This window comes from Oncorhynchus masou, chromosome 24, assembly GCF_036934945.1.
Source record: "Oncorhynchus masou masou isolate Uvic2021 chromosome 24, UVic_Omas_1.1, whole genome shotgun sequence".
Classification (NCBI taxonomy): domain Eukaryota; kingdom Metazoa; phylum Chordata; class Actinopteri; order Salmoniformes; family Salmonidae; genus Oncorhynchus; species Oncorhynchus masou.
Window position 1 is genome coordinate 39,256,643 of NC_088235.1, and position 22,500 is coordinate 39,279,142.

A 22,500-nucleotide genomic window follows, 5' to 3' on the forward strand; every position below is an offset into this window, starting at 1 on the left:
GGCTGGTTTCATCATATCCACAGCACTTAGCTTTCTCGCCCGGCTGGCCCCATGTCCTGTCCCAAATCCCCTGGACCAGCTAGTGGCTACTGCTAATCCTCTCGGTCTCTGATTGTGGACCCAGAGATAGGGAGGTAGAGAGAGTAGAGAAAGAGAGACGTGGATTCCATTTGAAATGAGCTAGTGATATTTGAGTGAGGTGCTCTGATGGAATTATAATTATTGGCGCTCTCTTACATGTTACGTTGACATTTTTTAAATTTAGCAGAAGCTCTTATTCAGAGCAACTTACAGTTAGTGAATTCATCTTAAGATAGCTACTGTAGGTGAGACAACCACATACCACAGTTGCAGTAAGTACATTTCTCCTCAGCAAAGTAATCAGCAAAATCAGTGCTCGGGGGAATAAGACTGAGATGTCTTATTTAAGATCATCTTTGAAGAGGTAGGGTTTCAGATGTTTTAGAAAGATGGGCAGGGACTCTGCTGTGCAAGCATCAAGGGGAAGCTGTTACACTCCTGTCTCTACACCACTCCAATATGCTCCATAAAGGGCACCCCTCTCTCTCTCTCTCCTTCTTCCCCTCAAGCTACAAATGGAAACATGTACAATGTATATTGTAAATGCAAGAGCAGTGTGTGAACAAGATTATAGAAACACCCGTGTCAGTCTTCAAAGCCTGGTATTCTTAACGCACATTTGCATCTGTGTTGGCACTGCCTGGGGCAAATTGTGCCATTTGTAAAGGAAGATGAAATATATAACTGCTTTAAGTTTCTTTGGATCCCATGTATGGAATTATCTACAGAAATCACTCCAACTTGATGTGAAGGTGTCTCTCGGAGGGCAGTTCAAGTTGTTGATTAAAGATGCAGCCTCAAACAGCCAGTAGTTTTAAAGTTGCGCTCACGAACCAAAAGTCGTCCTGTTTTTTTGTGTACTACGTCATACGAATGTGTACTATGTCACACAAATGTGTACTATGTCATCCATTTTGTGTGATATGTTACGAATTTTGCAATTTGTATGATAGACTACGAATCCAATTTGTGCAATATGTTACAAATCTGTTGTGCTTAAGATAGCAGAGGGCATCTTTAAGGACCTACAATATTTGCTGAGGAATGTGATTGTTTTTATTATGTTGTATGTGTAAAATATGTACATTTGTAAATGATGTATATGCAGGGCTCCCTTGAGAAAGGCCTGAATGGGACTCCCTGTGAAAAAGAGGTTAAATAAAAGAAAAATGCATGATTGTATTTGTGTCCATGCTTATGTGTGTGTGTCCATGCTTATATATATATGTGTGTGTGTGTGTGTGTGTGTGTGTGTGTGTGTGTGTGTGTGTGTGTGTGTGTGTGTGTGTGTGTGTGTGTGTGTGTGTGTGTGTGTGTGTGTGTGTTTGTTGGCTCGTGACTCAGGTATCAATAGCTAGAGTTGTTTCTGTGCCACTGATTACATGTGTTAGTGAGTCAACGGGCTGAACAGGCCCAGAGGGAGAGACCGGATACATAATTAATATACGTGTGTGTGTCTTTGCAGGGAGCTGAATGGGAATAACCTCACACGCATCACCAAGAGTGACTTTTCTGGACTCAAGTACCTCCGTGTGCTGTAAGTAATCTACACTATGTTCATTACTTAGTGTGCATGGACACAGAATTCCCCATGCATATTATATAAATGCAATACTGTTAATGATTCTGAAGTGTCATGACAATGTCCGTCTATTCTATTTCTGTAGACACTTGATTATTTATGTCACTGTTAGTGGTGATGATGACATTGTAGTGGCTTTAGAGATAATGAATGTCTCACACTAACTAACTGTACAGTCCATTAGACCTCTTATAAACTCACTTATACACTCTCTCTGCTGTCTCAGAGTGGCCCTTATACCATCAATGACTAAATACGCATATGCACACACACACATTACCGTCCACTCCCATACTGTCTTTAGCCTTTTAACTCAGGGATATAATAGGTCCTAAACCCTGTTAACATGTACAAGTGCAGCCGCTGAATCACTCAGTAGTTAAACAGTACTTGTGATTCCTGGTGTAGGTGTTAAAAGTGTGTGTGTGTGTGTGTGTAGCTGTTAAAAACAGCTCCACTGTAAGGGGAAATGCTTTAGACTGAAATATGCTTCAAATGTAACTGGAGACTGACTGTAGAACTTGAGATGCTGAAACCCCCACGGCCTCTACTATTTTAGAGCCACGCCATTACCCCTTCCATATCCCTCTCCCTCTTATCTTCCCCTTTCTTCACTCGCTCACTCTGTTCCTCACAACCTGCCTCTCTCCCCCTGTCTACTAACCAGATCCCACCCTCCCTCCCTCCCTCCCTCCCTCCCTCCCTCCCTCCCTCCCTCCCTCCCTCCCTCCTCCCTCCCTCCCTCCCTCCCTCCCCCTCCCTCCCTCCCTCCCCTTCTCTCTCCCCCCACCATTCCCGTATAGAGGTTAAATGCCTCCATGTCGCCAGCTTGTCACCAGTGAGGGAGAAGGAAACAGTTCCTTACAGGGGCACTAAAAGTCAGACTACAGCTTTTCCCTGGGTGACTATAAACTTTCTGATTCCCATAGAATACACACAAACACACACACACACACACACACACACACACACACACACACACACACACACACACACACACACACACACACAAACGTTATGTTCTTCTATCCTTGTGGGGACCTAAAATTAATTTATATTCAAAATCCTATTTTCCCTAACCCCTAACTCTAAACCCAGCCCAAACTCCTACCCTTACCATAACCCTAACCTCAACCCGTATCCCTAACCCAAACCCAAACCCAAACACTAACTCCTAACCCTAAATCTAACCGCTAACCCCTTACCATAATTCTAACCCTAAACGTAATTCTAACCCTAACCTTAAACCTAACCTTTAAGCATAAAATAGCCTTTGTCCTCATTGGGACGTGGGAAATGTCCCCACGTGGGAGAATTTGCCTTGTTTTACTATTCTTGTTGGTACATTTGTGGATTATAGGTCCCCACAACGATAGATATACCAACCCGCACGCACACGCACGCACGCACACACACACACACACACACACACACACACACACACACACACACACACACACACACACACACACACACACACACACACACACACACACACACACACACACACACACACGTCTGTCTGTTGCGGTCATGTGGCGGTGAAACCCTCGTATATCTGCCCTCTCTGACTCAGCGTACTAACAGTGGCCTGACCTTTGAGCCTCATAAACCCCCAGCGACCCCAGAGATGGTGTGAGTGTGACCCCAGGGGAGGGTCCTGACAGGAAGACCGGTTTAACCTTACAGTCAAAGACAGTGTCTGCTGGTCGACTGAGAAAACATACGCACGCACTCACATACAGAAACAAGTCAGAAAAGAAAAACAAGAAACACAGACAGACAGTCTGAGAAAGTGAAGCACGCTGATTGAGCCTGTCGCCGTGATAATCTCTCCTGAGGACTTCCTGTCTGGAGGGGAAATGGAGGATCACTCGGAGGAGCAGGAATATATACAATACTGTACATTCTAAGAAAAACGGGTTCCAAAATGTTTCTGTGGCTGTCCCCATAGGAGAACCATTTTTGGTTCCAGCTTGAAACCGTTTTGGTTCCAGGTAGAACTGTGTAAATGGTTCTACATGGAACCCAAAAGGGTTCTACCTGGAACCAAAAGGGATTCTTCAAAGGGATCTCCTATGGGGACAGCTGATGAACCCTCTTTGGTTCTAGGTAGCAACAATGTAGCTGTAATATGAATATATTCCACACAGGTTTCTAGAGAGATGCACACAGAAGTAGGGTTGTCACAATAACAGTATCACGATACTCTGAAGTATCATGGCAAGGAAACAAAACATGAAGAAGATTACATTTCTTGAAGAAAACATTCCTACAAATGTACAGCATTATGTTCTCACCTAGAGTCACATTAGTTTATTTTGCAAGCTGTAGCACCCACAATTTTATATAAAGTAGGTTTGCAGAGGACAATAGAGTTCAGTCTAATTTGTGTTTTATTTTTTGCCATGGAAATCTGGTATTGTAGTATCGCCACAACATCAAGTCATACTTCGTTGATACTTGTAAAAATGTCCATTCTTAATGCTTTTCTTGTACCTATGTTTCTCCTGTGGAGCTGCAGGCTTTTCTTTGGGTGCTGAAATCCATATTTTTAATATAATTTTTTCAATAGAGTAGGAAGTTACGACTTCAAGCGTGTACTGTCACTTGATACTTTTATAAATATCCCTTCTTTGTTGTCCGTTGGATTTTCAATCCATCATTTTTGATAAAGAAGTGCATTCTATGCGTCCCTGACAAAATGAACAAATCTGCCATGCAAGGATGAGCTGCTCCTCCTCTCTTAACAAGCAAAGGCTCTGTTGTGGAAATTCAACACAGGGACACTGTAAGTCAATATTAAATAAATCACTCTTTATTGTCAGCAAGCTCAACAGGTCACAGTCAAACTTAGATCCATAAAGTACCGGTCTGAAGTGAGCTCTGTCAGTGCAGTCCTATTAGTTCTCTTATATAATGCTTACACAGACAAGTTATTTTTGCATGATTTACGTTATTCATTATTCATAATTAATTAATCATTAACCTTTGGTTCATGCATGTAACCGACCAATACCTCACAAAGCTTATTCTCTCCAAGCTGAGACCTTGAAACTGAGATATCCCTTTCAGTTCTCAAAACAATGTTCTGGGTGCACTGCCAAATTGCTTATATTGATAGTGAGGATACCTCCCAGCCATGATTAATCAGTTACTTGCATGAACCCAGTTGAATTGATTAGAAAAGCACAAACATAAAATGTTCCTTCACAGCTCCCTTGACAGAGGTCATGTAAAAATGTATTTTAATGAAAAAAACTACGGATTCCATCACCCAAAGAAAAGCTTGCGGTGTCACAAGACAAACATAGGTACAAGGAAAGCATTAAATAATGGACATTTTTACAATAATCGACTGATAGCGAATCGATGTAGTTGGTGGTACACTCCAACAACACTTATCGCTACTCAACTCCATTGGACAGAGCTACTAAGCTAACAATACAGCAGAGCTGTGTCAAGTACAATAATGTAAACGGGGTTGTCTGGCACAATGGTACTAACAGGAGAGTGCCATACATTCAAACTCCGCATTCAAGGCCAAGCTAAATCAAGCTCAAGTATTTCAAATATTGGGGGGGGGGACGACAGAGACAGAGGTAAAGATGTAAAGATGAGGAGAAAGAAAAACAAAGAAAGAGCTGACCTGACCATAGTTTAAAGTTACCTAGATTCAGAAGTACTTTCTCCTCTTATTCTACCTCCATCTAAATTCATGAGGGGAGAGAGTGAGCGGAGGTGAGCTACACTTTTCTCTTTATATTTATGGAATGGGAACAGGAACAGCCATTTGCATTTATATTCGATTGGGAGGAAACACAGACTGCTGAGTGGAGCCGTGAGGCCTCACAGGACACACACACACACACACACACACACACACACACACACACACACACACACACACACACACACACACACACACACACACACACACACACACACACACACACACACACACACACACACACACACACACACACACACACACACACACACACACACACACACACACAGAACGGTTCTCTGAATGAAGGAACACTACTGTTGGTTCTAAGACCTGGACGCTTGTCTCTCCCTAAACTGTTATTGCAACACTTCCAAAACCATCCAGTGCATTAGCTTTGGCAGCGTACACATGTGTGTGTGTAAAGCCTGCAGCACTAACACCTAGCCAGGCACCGCAGCTCTTTGGACACACACACTCACACAGTGCTCTGACGTCCCCATGCCCCAAGGACAGCTTTACAGTGGGTCTCTTTCTCCCCCTCTGTTCTTTGAACCACCCAGACCTGGATCTCACCTTCGTCTCCCCCCTCCTCACCCCTGACTCTCCATGCCTCCCCTAGTTCTCCCTGATTCACCCATGCCTCTCACCCCTGCCCCTACCTCTCCACACCTCCCCCTCTAACCACAAGACCACACCAGACCTCAAGGCACAGTGGCCTGCCTCACTAACCTACCTTCAGAAACTCTTTCCTGGCTATGATCCCTGAGATGCCCCCCGGTGCCAAGATTCCACAGCCAGCCCCAGACCACACCACTGCCGTATATGTGTGTGGTTGTGTGTATGAGTGAGTGTGGACCACACCATTGCCTTGGGCAAAAGGGGTGCTGGAACTAGCCAGCCTATACACACACTTAACAAGGGGCCTTACCACCCATTTCCCAACCCCAACCTTCAGCAACCTCGTTCCCCCTACGCCTAAAGCCTGAGGTGACTGAGTGACTGAAACACATACTAAACACATACTAAAACGGAGTGTGGGTAGGCCCACTCTAGGGGATGAGTAGGTTCTGGGACAGCTGGGTAGAGAGAGGGATGGCCACAGGAACCCAGTTGAGGCTTGGTGTAACAGTATAGCTTCAGTCCCTCTCCTCGCCCCAACCTGGGCTCGAACCAGGGACCCTCTGCACACATCAACACCCACGAAACATCGATACCCTTCGCTCCACAAAAGCCGTGGCCCTTGCAGAGCAAGGGGAACCACAACTTCAAGGTCTCAAAGCGAGTGACATCACCGATTGAAACACTATTAGCGCGCACCACCGCTAACTAGCAAGCCATTTCACATCGGTTACACAGGTGCACATGGGATATGTGAGAAGGTATGTGGAATAAATGTGGTTCTATAGGGAATAAAACTATTTCAACATAAACAGAAAAGGCCATATGATTTAGAAGAGCAAGCCTAGCATTATCATGCAAAGACAGCAACAGAAGCTAGCATACAGTAGCAGACAACAAAGCAGACATAAATTACATGGTGGAATACAAGACAATTTCTTATTATTTCCATATTTATCTGAAAACAACTACATATAAATGTTACAGTGAAATACCAGCATATGTAATTACCTACTTACAATCTGTCAAATATGCACAATCATTCATCACTAGAAGAAACAGTCTGTCAAACGGTCAGCGGGAAAATAAACTGTCACTTCAGCTTACATTGCTATGGCAACCTGTCAGCTTGTGAGGGTTCTGAACAGAAGGCGGGAAGTTCGTGAGGAGCAATGATTTCACGCTTTTCATGTGCGTAATGCTTGAGTTTCAAACAATTGCTGTTATACAGTACCACGTACTTTCAGAGAAATCGAGCACTATGCGAAACTATCTATATTTCTCTCTTTCTCTCTCTCTCTTTCTCTCTGTAGACAGTTGATGGAGAATCAGATTGGAGCGATAGAGCGTGGAGCGTTTGATGACATGAAGGAGCTGGAGAGACTGTAAGTAGGCTACAGCATTTGTCTGCGTGTTCATATTTGCTCTCAAAGAGGTTTAGGGGTTGGCTATATTTGAACATCCCTGTCCATCGCGAGTGGCGGCCTGGGAGCAGGTAAATTTAGCTGAGGTTTGGGTTTACCCAACCCATCCTTCCTCAGTAGGCCACAGCCCTGGCCCATCACTGGAACATGAGGCTTTGCGTGAATATCACTGGAACGTGTGACTGCATGAACAGCTTGTAAACAGCAGGGTAATACATAGACAAACACACTCCCCACACCATGGTTAACACATAAAACAAACCTAGACCCCCATACTGTATGGCAGTGTTAGCCACAGGAAATTATGGAGCAGCATCATGTACAAAAAGGGCAGTGCTCTAGCCACAATGATATTAAAGAGCCCCACCCAGTGTGTGTGTGTGAGGACCACATCAGAGACACTCTCCAGTTGGTCACTAAACATGTGGTGAGAGGTGAGGGTATGGAGATCTAGGAGAGACACATTAAGCTTGGTGTGAATGGGTCTAACAACATCATCCATTCTCAGCCTTTACCCACCTTTGAAAGTAGTATAAAGTTCACTAACTTATTAGCAGGTCCACCTCGACCTACACTTTCAGAAAACAGGGTTCCAAAAGGGTTCTTCGACTGTCCCCATAGGAGAACCATTTCTGGTTCCAGGTAAAAACCCATTTTGCTTCTAGGTAGAACCCTTTTGGGTTCCATGTAGAGTTCCTCAGTACAAAGGGTTCTACATAGAACCCTCAAGGGTTCTTCTTGCAACCCAAAAGGGTTCTTCAAAGGGTTCAACTATGGGGACAGCCAAAAAAAAAACTTTAAGGTTCTAGATAGCACCTTTTAGTTCCAAACCCACTAACTTAGTGGGTCCAGTTCAGTATGAACAGAGCCGCTAGAAACCCAGTCAAGTCCATTAAAATTCTCCATTTCCAACCCAGTCTGTGTATCTGTCTATGGCTCTTGGCCCACACATCTGTCTACGCTATGCTACAGGCACGACCCGACCTGCCTCTCCTCTCCCATTCATTCCCATTCACCGCCATTCACTCCCATGTGTTTCCAATGGAGCATTGAGACAGTATAAAGCTGTGGTTTCAAATGGCAATTAGTAACAGTCTGTTCCTAATTTTCTTAATGGTTGTATTTGCATAAAGCCTGCCAGCCTCTTTCATTTGTTATCCTGGGGAGGGGAAGGCAGTGCCAAGCCAAGCTGCCTGAAGGCTCCAACACACTCATCTGTCTCTACAAATGTTATTTAGTAACCGTTGTTTTCTCGGTCCCCTAGAGATGCAAGCTGGATGTGTTCACATAACTGATACGTCTATAGGGGACGAATAAATCTGTTGTTTTCTTCTGTCCCTGTCTAGTATAATATTTCCCTTATCCATATCCCATACTTCTGTAACCCAAACATTGTGGTTGTATTTATGTGGACTGAAATGCAATCTAATGATAAATAATAGTGTCTATGTGTAGTGTTGGCATGCATCGTGCAGAAATAATGTACCATAATCTAGTTCATCAAAGTGCAGATCTGATTTCTAGTGCATACCTGACCGGGACATATCTGCTGTACTAAACATGCATTTTCTGTGCCAGGCGCCTGAATAGGAACCAACTGCAGCAGCTTCCGGAACTTCTGTTTCAGAAGAACCCTGCACTTTCACGTCTGTGAGTACACACACTTTATATTATCATACACACACCCTCTTCTATACACACTCTCTGTCTCACTCTTCTGTGAGTACACACACTTTATATTATCATACACACACCCTCTTCTATACACACTCTCTGTCTCACTCTTCTGTGAGTACACACACTTTATATTATCATACACACACCCTCTTCTATACACACTCTCTGTCTCACTCTTCTGTGAGTACACACACTTTATATTATCATACACACACCCTCTTCTATACACACTCTCTGTCTCACTCTTCTGTGAGTACACACACTTTATATTATCATACACACACCCTCTTCTATACACACTCTCTGTCTCACTCTTCTGTGAGTACACACACTTTATATTATCATACACACACCCTCTTCTATACACACTCTCTGTCTCACTCTTCTGTGAGTACACATTGCCTTCTCTTCCTCACCCTTTGCCTGCTTCCTGCCATGGAAGTGTATGTGTGTGTGTGTTTGTGTGCGTACTCACGTGTTTGTGAAGACTGGATAGTAGAAATCCAGGAGGTCTTGGCTTCTCGGAGTGTGTTGCGAAGTCCTCTGCCAATTCTGGGGTTGTGTGGGTTGTGTGTGTTTGTGTGAATGCTTTAGTAACCTGGAGTTGGTGTGGCAGTGTTTTCTCTAGGTTTTTTTCAGTAGTTGTAGCAAGGGTAGGGGTTGCATTGCTACTAGCTTAAGCGCAACGACATGCTTGCTGTTCCAATAGACTTTCAGTCATTGATCCAACGACTATTTAAAAGCGCGTCTAGCGTCTTCTAGGCAGAAATATATATTTAACAATACATCATATATATTCGAGTGTTGGCAACAATTTAGCAGCGGTGGGCCACCGTGTGGTGTTGAGGATTATGGAATGAGTGGCTATATGACTATGTTGGTTAGTAGGGACAGTTCCATCTTGTTGGAGAGGAATCCAAACTGCTGCTGGAGAAAGGAGTCAGTCTCTCTACTCCAATGGGTATGATGTGCTAGTTTAGTGTTTGGTGACGCATCCTGATGGTTTAAATCTCCCTCTATCACTCACTCACTCACACACACACACACACACACACACACACACACACACACACACACACACACACACACACACACACACACACACACACACACACACACACACACACACACACACACACACACACACACACACACACACACACACCCCTGTGGCTAATGAGGATAATGAGTGTCCCTGCCACTGGCCGATTGTTCTGGCTCCGATCATTCTGCTTTAGGTTACCTGGTGCTGCATCTGGGAATAATAAAACACTGGGACATGGAAACATAATTTCCCTCTGCACTTCTCCTGTCCCCAGTCCCAGTCCCTCTCCATATCCTATCCCTACCCTTCTGGAGCCACTTCCAACACAGTCTAGTCCACTTTTAATAAATGGAAAGGCTTAGGAGTGTCATCACCAGTGAGTACTACAACTGTATTGCACAATTGCATGAATAATGCTAAACAAAGAGGGGAAAGCCTTTAAGTCCCCGTGTAGGAAATAGAACTGGAATGGAGCACTGTTGGTAGACTGTTCCAAAAACACAACGGCTGTTTGAGACTTAAAGGCTAGAGTTGTGAATGGGCAGTGTGTGTGTGCATGCTTGGGTGCATTTATGTGTGTTTGTGACTGACTGATGTCCTAGGTAATTCTGTACTGTTCTACGACAGCCTTCTAAGCGGTCTACCAGGTGAGGCCAGAGCATAGCCTTGAGCCATTGATTAGTCCATCAACTAGACCAGACTTTGCAGGCCAGCAGCTAAAGGATTGGATTAACAGATCTCTCTGCTTCTACTTCCATTCAATATGCTCTTTATTTCCGTTACTAGCTGGCTTCTTTCATGAGTAGGTCTCCCTTTCAAACCCCTTTCTGGAGAATGAGATGCCTAAGAATGTTGAACGCCTGTTTAGACCATTCACTGTGTACCAGCACTGTGCGTGCGTGTCTGCATTTTTATCATTTATTACAGGCCGAAGTCTGATAATGAGCATGCCAGCGTGTATTTCATCTGAAGAAGTGCAAATTTGTTTAGGAAATAGGTGATTTTCTCACACCAGCCTCATAAGAGCATATAGGATATAGGATAGATTAGAAACTTTGTCTGAAGAATGAAACGTTATTGTTCACAGACAGGCAGTAACTGTAAAATGTCTCCCGTCCTGTAGTTGTCTAGCAGACGGGGCCTCATTAAACAGAGCAGTACCAAGACAAAGAGATTTCCTGATGCGCTCGCTGCTTCTTAAATCATCAGTGGTCTCCGTCTTTCCGTCACAACATGGGGTCTGGGCACTAGACTGGCGTAGTTAGGTTACAGCCAGGAGAGAGAGCTTCATGTACTTAACAGGTTTTCACTCCCACAGAAAGTCTAACGGTGTGTGTGTGTGTTTCTGTCTTTGCACTTGCTCTAAGTGCTCACAGGGGCTTGTTAGGGTCTGTCTTTAATGGCCTTAACAAGAGGGGTTAATGGGAAAGCCTCCAGGCCTCAGGTGGAAGGCTAACCCAGATGTTAGCTAGCTCCCCTTCTCTCCCCTCTCTCTCTCTCTCTCTCTCTCTCTCTCTCTCTCTCTCTCTCTCTCTCTCTCTTTCTTGTTCTTTACCATTCTGTTTTTGTGATGGAGAGTACATCGTCATATCTCTTCTCTCCTCTACCTTCTCTACTCTGATCATGCTCCTCTCCTCTACCTTCTCTTCTCTGATCATGCTCCTCTCCTCTCCTCCCAGGCCTGCAGTGGTTGACCGCAGAGGAAGACTTAGTAAAAGGCGCCGCTAGTTAAATGAACAGATGAGTGTGGTGTAGTGGTGGACGGGACAATTACAGACATTATAGCCAGACTGGCAGTCGTTAAACCAGCCTGCTCATTAACTGTTTACAGGACAATAAGGTGTTAGCAGGAGAGAACACAGCAAATATACATCTAGTAGTTTGAAAGAGAAAGGTTGCTGTTACTGTCATGAAGGAACTAGAAATGTAATTTTACTGTAGCTCTCAGTAAGTGTCTTTTGTGCACTCTAATCTAGAATGGTGCAGCACATTTTCATTTTATCTAGAGAAGATGGAGTTAGTTAGCTAACTCTCTCCAACTCTCTAACTCTCTTTGTAGCTACCTCCTTTACTCTGTGTGGATGTCTGAGAGATAAGTGAGACACTGATGCATGAGGAACAGAGCAGATAAGAGATAATTGGAGATAATGAGACATGATTGGAGATTATTAGAGATTGTTAGAGCTGGGTGATGGATTGAGGTACCTGGTAGTGGTGGGAAAGCATGGGAACAGAAGAGGAGTAGAGGACTAGAGGAGGAAAGCAGAGGAGTGCCAAGCAAAGGAACAATAACAGTGAAAACAGAACAGTATCCATCCTCGTTAACGGCCTGGTGTCCCCCTCCTCTCTCTCCTTCCATCTCTACCTCAATCCCTGAGTCCCTGGTTCTCGGCAGTGCAGCTCTGTAATCTACTCTCCTGGTCTGTAATTAGGTGTTCACAGTGTGAGAGTAGGAGGAAGGAGGGATGGAGGGAGGGAGAGAGGGATGGAGAGAGGGAGGGGGCCAAGGACTCAGCGTAATAGGTGCCTCCAGGGAACAACATCTGGTTTGGAGGGATGGGGGGGAAGAGGAGGGGAGAAGGAGGAGGGGAAGGGCAGAGAAGGGTTAGGGTATTTATGATCTCTCAGGATCACTGTGTACGGCTGCTCGTCTTTGTGCCTGTTTTACTATGTATGACACACACACTGTAGGTCAGGGGTCATCAACAGGCGGCCTGCGGGCCAAAACAGTCCCACAATGTTTTTTTCTTGCACCCTCAATGATCTTTGTAAAAAAATATATAATAAAACAAAGAAATACACATTTTATTTTAGTTTTGGGTCAAAAAAAGACTGAAATCCCCAGGAATTCAGTGAAAAATGTGTTCAATTTAGGAAATCTGATCCCAAGTATTCCCACAAAATTATTTTGAAATAAAAACAAATTTTTGGGCTTAGTTGTGGTCAATTTGCAGTCTACAAATTATTAAAATTATGTTCCGGCCCCCCAAACATCCTATCAGACAAAAATCGTCCTGTAGCTGAATCTAGGTGTCTACCCCTGCTGTAGGTGACAACTAGCTTGGGAGGTCCCCATCTTTCTCTCCATCTCTCTCCGTCTTTCTCTCTGTAACACCAGGGGCCCCCACGCTCCTTGCGAAAATAACATTCCGTCTCCCTATAGGGCTTCGTCCGAAAATAGAAGAACAGGTATTTAGGTGTAAGTGATACTTGATGGTTCAACTGAACCCTCTAATGGGTTCAGCAGAGCTACCTACCTACAGCTGTATAGTCTTACAACTATCCTACATTGATGAATGTGCACCACCAAAGAGGAAGGGGCTAGGGGTTGCTCCTGGACTGGACTGGGGCTCAGAGTGCAGGCAGGATGGGGTGAGAGTTCAGGTCAGTTCCATCTCTATGGAGGGTGGAATCAGGTGGAGTAGGGAGGGCAGGTTAGGAGAGGAACGGGGGGGGGGTGTTCTCTTTACCTGCACCATGGGAGGGCCAGGTGTGTGTTTGTGGGGAGGGGAGGAGAGGAAGGGTGCGGTCCTCCCCTACACTGTGGGGGGTAAAGAATGGTAGAGAGGATGAGTGTGTGTGAAATATTTTTTGGGGTAGTGTTCGGGGCGGGTTAGAGGGGTGTGGTTCGTTGCTTGTTTCCGTGCTGATGCTTGACAACCGGATTGGTCTGATACACAAACTCTAACACAGACACACAGAATAACACACACACACACGCTAATTACACCTCAGTTTGCTAATATGGGGATAGCAGGCATTCACCTGGGATTACGTTCTTTATAAATCTATTTTAGGAGATAAAAGGGATGCTTTAGCTGTGTGTTCAAGCATTCATACCTATTATATGTGTTTATATTGGACCGACGCTGTGTTTTCACTGTTTGTTTGGTGTTTTATGCTGAGGGAACTGTTTCTCAGTAGGACATTCAGGGAGATTCTGTGATTATTGGGAGAATTCCTGTGTGTGTGTGTGTGTGTGTGTGTGTGTGTGTGTGTGTGTGTGTGTGTGTGTGTGTGTGTGTGTGTGTGTGTGTGTGTGTGTGTGTGTGTGTGTGTGTGTGTGTGTGTGTGTGTGTGTGTGTTCGTGTGTGTGCGCACGTGTGCGCCCCTGTTAATGGTTGAGGCTGGTCTTGTCATGTCCTTCTCTCTGCCCTTCCTGATGAATGACCAGTGAAGATGCCAGGGGCTACCTTTTCTTTTCCTCCCTCCCTGTCCCCCTCTCTCCACCTCTATCATGGTTCCTGCCCTCCTTGGCCCGGACCACTTGGCCATATATCACATGATGAATAACCTTGTCCGAGACCTGAAGACTTGCATTAGCTGGCTCCCCAAGCTAATTCCTAGACTTTATTAGCTCAGTGGCCTAACACAGTCCTGTAGCCTGCAGATGATGCAGGTTAAATCCCAGTCCCAGACCCGTACCCAAGGTCATACCCCCTGGCCTTGTCAGCTGGTTTATAGGTTGTCAATGGTTTTTTACCAGATGTACCGTGTGTGTGTATATAAAGAGGAAACACAGAGTAAATCATTTGAGGCGAGCGGAAGCCAAAAGGGGGTCATTTTAAAACCACCCCACCATCTGAAATATTCACTAACACAGAAGACACAGATATCAACAGAGAAAGAGAGAGAGAGAGACACAATGGTAAAGGTAGAAAGACAAAGAGGGAGAGTGAGCAAGAGAAGAAGAGGAAGAGATGGAGAGATGAAGAGATGGAGAGAAGAAGAGATGGAGGGAGAAAGAGGTGTTTGTACTAACAATTCTGTGTTGCTCATGAATAATTCAACAGATGGATCGAGGGTTGTAAAATATTCACGTTAAATCGCTGGGACATCAGTCCCCTGTGTGTGTGTCCTCTGATGTTCAGAGCTCCTGATAACTACAGTCCGGATGTCCCAGATACACATCAGGCTAGACCTAACTTCAGTCATTGAGGCCAGGGTATAGGTGTGTGTGTGTTGTGCGTTTGTTGTGTGTGTGGAGTGGGACTGGTCTGGTTATTATGAATTGATACAGCATGAATAAGACATTACAGTGTGGTCTAGATCCGTCATGAGGACACACACACAGGGACTTCACTTACGGAGCTGTGTATGGCGTGTGTGTGTGTGTGTGTGTGTCGGTGACGGCTGGCCTTGGCAGGACCTGATTGAAAGTGACATACAGGAGACACACACACACACACAGCCTGGCTTTTGCCTGCGTTTGCGGGACTGGTGGAATGCTGTGGTTTGAGCCAGTAATAACAGCCCTGATAGTGGCAGTGTATGTCTCGAGCAGCATGTTGAGGAAGGTCCGGATGTATAGCAGATTTCATGCCTTTCTAAATGGGAAATCCAGTACATTTATCATACACTTCATAAACTGATATCTCTCATTTCCTTTTTCTACATGCAGCTCATCAGTCTCTCTACAGTATATTGGTGAACATGACGTAGTGTAGGTCCTTTGTCCAGTATATCCAACACTATCACAGCATCATAGTCTAGTAGTAAATCTTCTCTTTGTCGTCTTCAGAAACCTATACTGTGTTTCATATAATCTTTGCAAGGCTTCCACAGTATCCCTGTGTAATCCCCTGGCAGTAGCATTATGAGGAAGGCTGTGTATGTGTGTGTGCATGTGTGTGCGTAGCCTGGCTCTGGGTCTTCGGGTGTCACCAGGCAGTACGCCACAGAGTCCTGCCCTAGACACCCCTCCTCTCCCTCGGGTAATGACTCCTAACATCCCCTCTCCCTCCCTGGGTAGCCTACAGGAAGCTGCTCCTCTAGCCCCCAGCTTTGCTCTGTCTGCTACTGTTTGCCAGGGTAAACAAATAAACTGCAGGGCAGATCATACACACACACACACACACACACACACACACACACACACACACACACACACACACACACACACACACACACACACACACACACACACACACACACACACACACACAAACTGTCCGTTCACACACAGATACACACACACACACATTCACAGATTGCCTACAAAAACACAATCTGTCCGTACACACATATGCAAAAACAGCCAGTGGGCTCTCCTTCTCCGTGGCCGACATGAGTAAGACATTAAAGCCTGTTAACCCTCGCAAGGCTGCCCAGAAGTCATCCCTAGCCATGTCTTTAGAGCATGCGCAGACCAGCTGGCTTGTTTACGGACATATTCAATCTCTCCCTATCCCAGTCTGTTGTCCCCACATGTTTCAAGATGTCCACCATTGTTCCTGTAACCAAAAAAGCAAAGGTAACTGAACTAAATGACTAACTCCCCGTAGCACTCACTTCTGTCATCATGAAGTGCTTTGAGAGACTAGTCAAGGATCATGTCACCTCTATCTTACCTGACACCCTAGACCCACTTCAATTTGCTTACCACCTTAATAGATCCACAGACGATGCAATCGCCATCACACTGCACACTGCCCTATCCCATCTGGACAAGAGGAATACATATGTAAGAATGCTGTTCATTGACTATAGCTCAGCATTCAACACCATAGTACCCTCCAAGCTCATCATTAAGTTCGAGGCCCTGGGCCTGAACTAGAGGTCAACCGATTATGATTTTTCAACGCCGATACCGATTATTGGAGAACCAAAAAGGCCGATACCGATTAATCGGCCGATTAAATGTTGTTGTTTTTTGTAATAGTGACAATTACAACAATACTGAAGGAACAATTATTTTAACTTAATATAATACATCAATAAAATCAATTTAGCCTCAAATAAATAATGAAACATGTTCAATTTGGTTAAATAATGCAAAAACAAAGTGTTGGAGAAGAAAGTAAAAGTGCAATATGTGCAATGTAAGAAAGCTAACGTTTAATTTCCTTGCTCAGAACATGAGAACATATGAAAGCTGGTGGTTCCTTTTAGCATGAGTCTTCAATATTCCAAGGTAAGAAGTTTTAGGTTGTAGTTATTATAGGAATTACAGGACTATTTCTCTCTCTACCATTTGTATTTCATTAACCTTTGACTATTGGATGTTCTTATAGGCACTTTAGTATTGCCAGTGTAACAGTATAGCTTCCGTCCCTCTCCTCGCTCCTCCCTGGGCTCGAACCAGGAACACAACGACAAAAGCCACCCTCGAAGCAGCGTTACCCATGCAGAGCAAGGGTAACAACCACCCCAAGGCTCAGAGTAAGTGACGTTTGAAACGCTATTAGTGCGCGCTAACTAGCCAGCCATTTCACTTCGGTTACACCAGCCTCATCTCGGGAGTTGATAGGCTTGAAGTCATAAACAGCGCAATGCTTGACGCACAACGAAGAACTGCTGGCAAAATGCACGAAAGTGCTGTTTGAATGAATGTTTATCGCCTGCTTCTGCCTACCACCGCTCAGTCAGATACTTAGATACTCAGTCAGATTATACACAACGCAGGACACGCTAGATAACATCTAGTAATATCATCAACCATGTGTACTTAACGAGTGATTATGATAGATTGATTTTTATAAGATAAGTTTAATGCTAGCTAGCAACTTAACTTGGCTTACTGCATTCGCCTAACAGGCAGTCTCCTTGTGGAGTGCAACGGTCGTTATTGCGTTGGACTAGTTAACTGTAAGGTTGCAAGATTGGATCCCCCGAGCTGACAAGGTGAAAATCTGTCGTTCTGCCCCTGAACGAGGCAGTTAACCCAACGGTCCTCGGCCGTCATTGAAAATAAGAATGTGTTCTTAACTGACTTGCCTAGTTAAATAAAGATTAAATAAAGGTGTAAAAAAAATCGGTGTCCAAAAATACCGATTTCCGATTGTTATGAAAACTCAGTCCTAATTAATCGGCCATTCCGATGAATCGGTCAACCTCTAGTCTGAACCCCGCCCTGGGTAACTGGGTCCTGGACTTCCTGAAGGGACGACCCAGGTGGTGAAGGTAGGAAACAATACCTCCACTTTGCTGATCCTCAACACTGGGCACCCGCAAGGATGTGTGCTTAGCCCCCTCCTGTACTCCCTGTCCAATGACTGTGTGGCCACGCACATGTCCAACTCAATCATCAAGTTTGCAGATGACACAGCAGTAGTAGGCCTGATTACCAACAATGATGAGACAGCCTACACGGAAGAGGTGGTGGCCCTGGGAGTGTGGTGCCAGGAAAATAATCTCTCACCCAATGTCAACAAAACAAAGGAGATGATCGTGGACTTCAGGAAACAGCAGAGGGAACATGCCACTATCCACATCGACGGGACCATAGTGGAGAAGGTGGAAATCTTCAAGTTAAATTGAAATGGTTCACCCACACAGACAGTGGAACCCGGAAGCCAGCCACACCAATGTGTCGGAGGAAACACTGTGCACCTGGCGACCTTGGTTAGCGTGCACTGCGCCCGGCCTGCCACAGGAGGTGGTGTGCGATGAGACAAGGATATCCCTACCAGCCAAACCCTCCCTAACCCGGATGATGCTAGGCCAATTGTGTGTCGCCCCACGGACCTCCCGGTCATGGCCGGCTGTGACAGAGCATGGGCGAGAACCCAGAGTCTCTGGTGGCACAGCTAGCATTGCGATGCAGTGCCCTGGACCACTGCGCCACCCGGGAGGCCCCCTCACAAACTTTTACAGATGCACAATTGAGAGCATCCTGTCGGTCTGTATCACCACCTGGTACAGCAACTGCACCGCCCGCAACCGCAGGGCTCTCCAGAGGGTGGTGCGGTCTGCCCAACACATCACCGATGTCACAGGAAGGCCAAACAGATCATCAAGGACAACAACCACCCAACAACCACCTGTTCACCCTGCTGCTATCATCCAGAAGGCAAGGCCAGTACAGGTGCATCAAAGCTGGGACTGAGACACTGAAAAACAGCTTCTATCACAAGGCCATCAGACTGTTAAATAGCCATCACTAGCACATTAGAGGCTTGAAATCACTGGCCACTTTAATAATTTTTTACATATTTTGCATTACTCATCTCATATGTATATACTGTATTATATCCTATTCTACTGCATCTAAGTCTATGCTGCTCTGACCTTGCCCGTCTAAATATTTCTATATTTTTAATTCTATTCCTTTACCTTAGATTGTGTGGATTGTTAGATATTACTGCACTGTTGGAGCTAGAAATAACATCTTCTTAACACATGTATGAGACAAATCAAATGTGATTTGATTTGATTCACGCTCTCTTCTCAGTCTTTGTTGCAACATGGGTTCCCAACCTAAATTCCAATGAGGGAAACACAGAGAGAGGGAGAGAGAGGAGCTTATAAAACCAGCCAGGTCACCCCTGATACAAGTCAGTATTCAACATCCATCCATGCCTGAGGACATCGGGAGTTGACATGGAAACCGACCACTAGTGGCAACAGTGAGCAATGTTACCTTCAAGTAGGGTTGTTGTTTTTGAGATTTTTGTTTCAAGCCTATCCCAAACCTCAACCCTTACCTTAACCATTCGGAGTTAATGCCTACCCTTACGATTTCTGAGTTAATGCCTAAACCTAAACGTAACTTAAAAAATTCGTAGTCAATGCTTAAACTTAACCTTAAACACTTCCAAATCTGACGTTTGAGAAACATGGATGAAGTGAGACTCTGATAGCGGATTGTATAAAACACAGTTTAATCTAGTATGTAAGGTGATTAGAGGGACGAGGCTGCAGAATGGCTTCAGGCTCAACCAAGCTTTTGAAACAGTTGTTAAAATTCTGACTGCTGTTTAGTGGTCTGAGTCACATAATAAAGGGTCTCATTTAAACATAGTTAGGCTATAGTTGGGTATGAATGAAGGGTATGATGAAGTTTAGTAGAAATCTTCGTAGTTCAGTCATAGTGTGTGTGTGCGGCACGCGCATGAGTGTGTAATTACAGGTTTGAGGCATATCCCTTCTTTCCTGTGGAGAGAGAATCTCTGTGGAATTCTTTCCTCTCTCCCGGCTGTGTGTGCTTGTGTGTGTGTGTCCTCGGGGCTCTGTCTGTGTGTTTATGTTTGTTTGTTGTTTGCAGCTTCGTCTCCTTTTCTTTGTTCTCTACATTCCAGAGGAGTTAAAGTGAGGATGACTCTGGTCTTTCCTTATAGCCCACAGAACAGCTCTGCATGGCTGAGATGTTGGAGGTCATGGGATGTGATTCACTCCACTGAGTCATGAATCGAGATGTTACCCCTAAACTCACATTTAGGTTCAGCTCCGCCCCGTCTCTCTCTCTCTCTCTCTCTTCCACCCTCTTTTTCTAGTAGAGGGTGCAGTAAGTAACGACTCTCTTGTTTCAGATCGTAGTTTTCCAGAACGGGAAGCCTTATACTTTTAGTCCAGTTCCAATCGCTCTGCCAACCGAGGTTAAGCGTTTGTTTACATGTGTTTGTGTCTTTGCTTGTGCTTGGGTGTGTGTGTGTTTCGAAGGCCAAGTTCACACCACTCTGCCAAGCATGAAGAGTTATAAATGTGTTGTTGTTTCCAGGTAACAGCCTTCAGGTCTCCATGTGTCTGTCTAACTGTGTGTCTCTGTGTTCGTATTGTTATCACTTGCTATCACACTTCACAGAACTATTGATCTTCTCTTACTGCACACCAACGCTCCATTCCCTCTCCCTTTCTCTCTCTCTCTCTCTCTCCCTTTCTCTCTCTCTCTCTCTCTCTCTCTCTCTCTCTCTCTCTCTCTCTCACTCACTCACTCACTCACCACTCACTCACTCACTCACCACCACCACCACCACCACCACCACCACCACCACCACCACCACCACTCACCACTCACTCACTCACTCACTCACTCACTCACTCACACGCACTGGCAGGCACACACACCCTCTGAGCCCAGCTCATCAGCTCTCAGTATTGGGCCTCTCTGACAGTGTCTCTGACCCCCACTGTGAGGGCGGCATGGAACTCTGATCTCATTATCCTCAATGTGTGTGTGTGAGAGCAAGAGAGAGAGAGAGAGAGAGAGAGAGAGAGAGAAAATGAGTGTGTGTTGTTCTGTGCAGGTGGTCTCTCTCCCTCAGGCTGTGTAAAGTAGTAAAGAATAACACTTGCTGTGTCAGTAGTGCTGTTACATGGAGGAGGGGGGGGGGCAATCATACACATACCTGCCCCACCCAAACAATCCTTACACCCACTCCTGTCCCCCTCCCTCTTGTACACAGATGCGCCTGCTTGAGGTGAAAATAAGCTTAATCAGTGTTTGTGTGTGTTTGTGTGATGAGTCCAGAGGTGACAGGGAGAGAGGGATGGGAAAGGGAAAGATTGGCGAGGCGGAGACATGAAATAAATGGATCTCCTCTGTGAGCTTCGAGATGGGACTGGCCCTGACAGCATTAACATTGGCTGTATTAACACTTCAAAGCAGCGCTGGTCAGTTGGAGGCCAGGGAGGATGAAACAGAGAAGATGATAAGAGTCTCCCCCATTACCTCCCCCGTCTCCATCCATATTACCTCTATCCTCCTCACCTACCGCCTAAGCTCTGGCTGAAAAAGACTTGACCAGCAGGCCTTAAAGCTTCCGCATGTTCGGTTCCGCTGGCGTCTGGTAGAACTCAGCGATCCGAACGAGTGTGCTCCGTCCTCCATTAACCTTCGCTTGGAGAACGAGTGTGCTCCGTCCTCCATTAACCTTCGCTTGGAGAACGAGTGTGCTCCGTCCTCCGTTAACCTTCGCTTGGAGAACGAGTGTGCTCCGTCCTCCGTTAACCTTCGCTTGGAGAACGAGTGTGCTCCGTCCTCCGTTAACCTTCGCTTGGAGAACGAGTGTGCTCCGTCCTCCGTTAACCTTCGCTTGGAGAACGAGTGTGCTCCGTCCTCCGTTAACCTTCGCTTGGAGAACGAGTGTGCTCCGTCCTCCGTTAACCTTCGCTTGGAGAACGAGTGTGCTCCGTCCTCCGTTAACCTTCGCTTGGAGAACGAGTGTGCTCCGTCCTCCGTTAACCTTCGCTTGGAGAACGAGTGTGCTCCGTCCTCCGTTAACCTTCGCTTGGAGAACGAGTGTGCTCCGTCCTCTGTTAACCTTCGCTTGGAGAACGAGTTTTGACGTTTTTGACGATTTCTCTTAGTCGCACAATTTGACATCTAATGAAGATGTTTGGTGCAGTATTTCTCAATGAAAACATTGGTATGGAATAGAGTCGTCTATTTATGAATGACAAACACTTTATATATTTAACTAGGCAAGTCAGTTAAGAACAAATTGTTATTTACAATGACAGCCCACTGGGGAACAGTGGTTTAACTGCTTTGTTCAGGGGCGGAACGACAGATATTTACCTTGTCAGCTCAGGGATTTGATCCAGCAATATTTCGGTTACTGGCCCAAGACAGGTAACCACTAGGCTACCTGCCACTTGAAGAATCCCTACTGTTGACCAA

At 45.3% G+C, this 22,500-nt stretch overlaps 1 protein-coding gene across 1 annotated transcript in view; it reads left to right on the forward strand.

Annotated features, from left to right (window-relative positions):
• The window catches only part of LOC135512160 (slit homolog 1 protein-like), a 189,173-nt gene that overhangs the window by 11,927 nt on the left and 154,746 nt on the right, over positions 1-22,500 (forward strand). Inside the window, 3 exon segments of the mRNA XM_064933877.1 lie at positions 1,547-1,618; positions 7,328-7,399; positions 9,017-9,088. Of these exon segments, the coding sequence (XP_064789949.1) occupies positions 1,547-1,618; positions 7,328-7,399; positions 9,017-9,088 (216 nt within the window).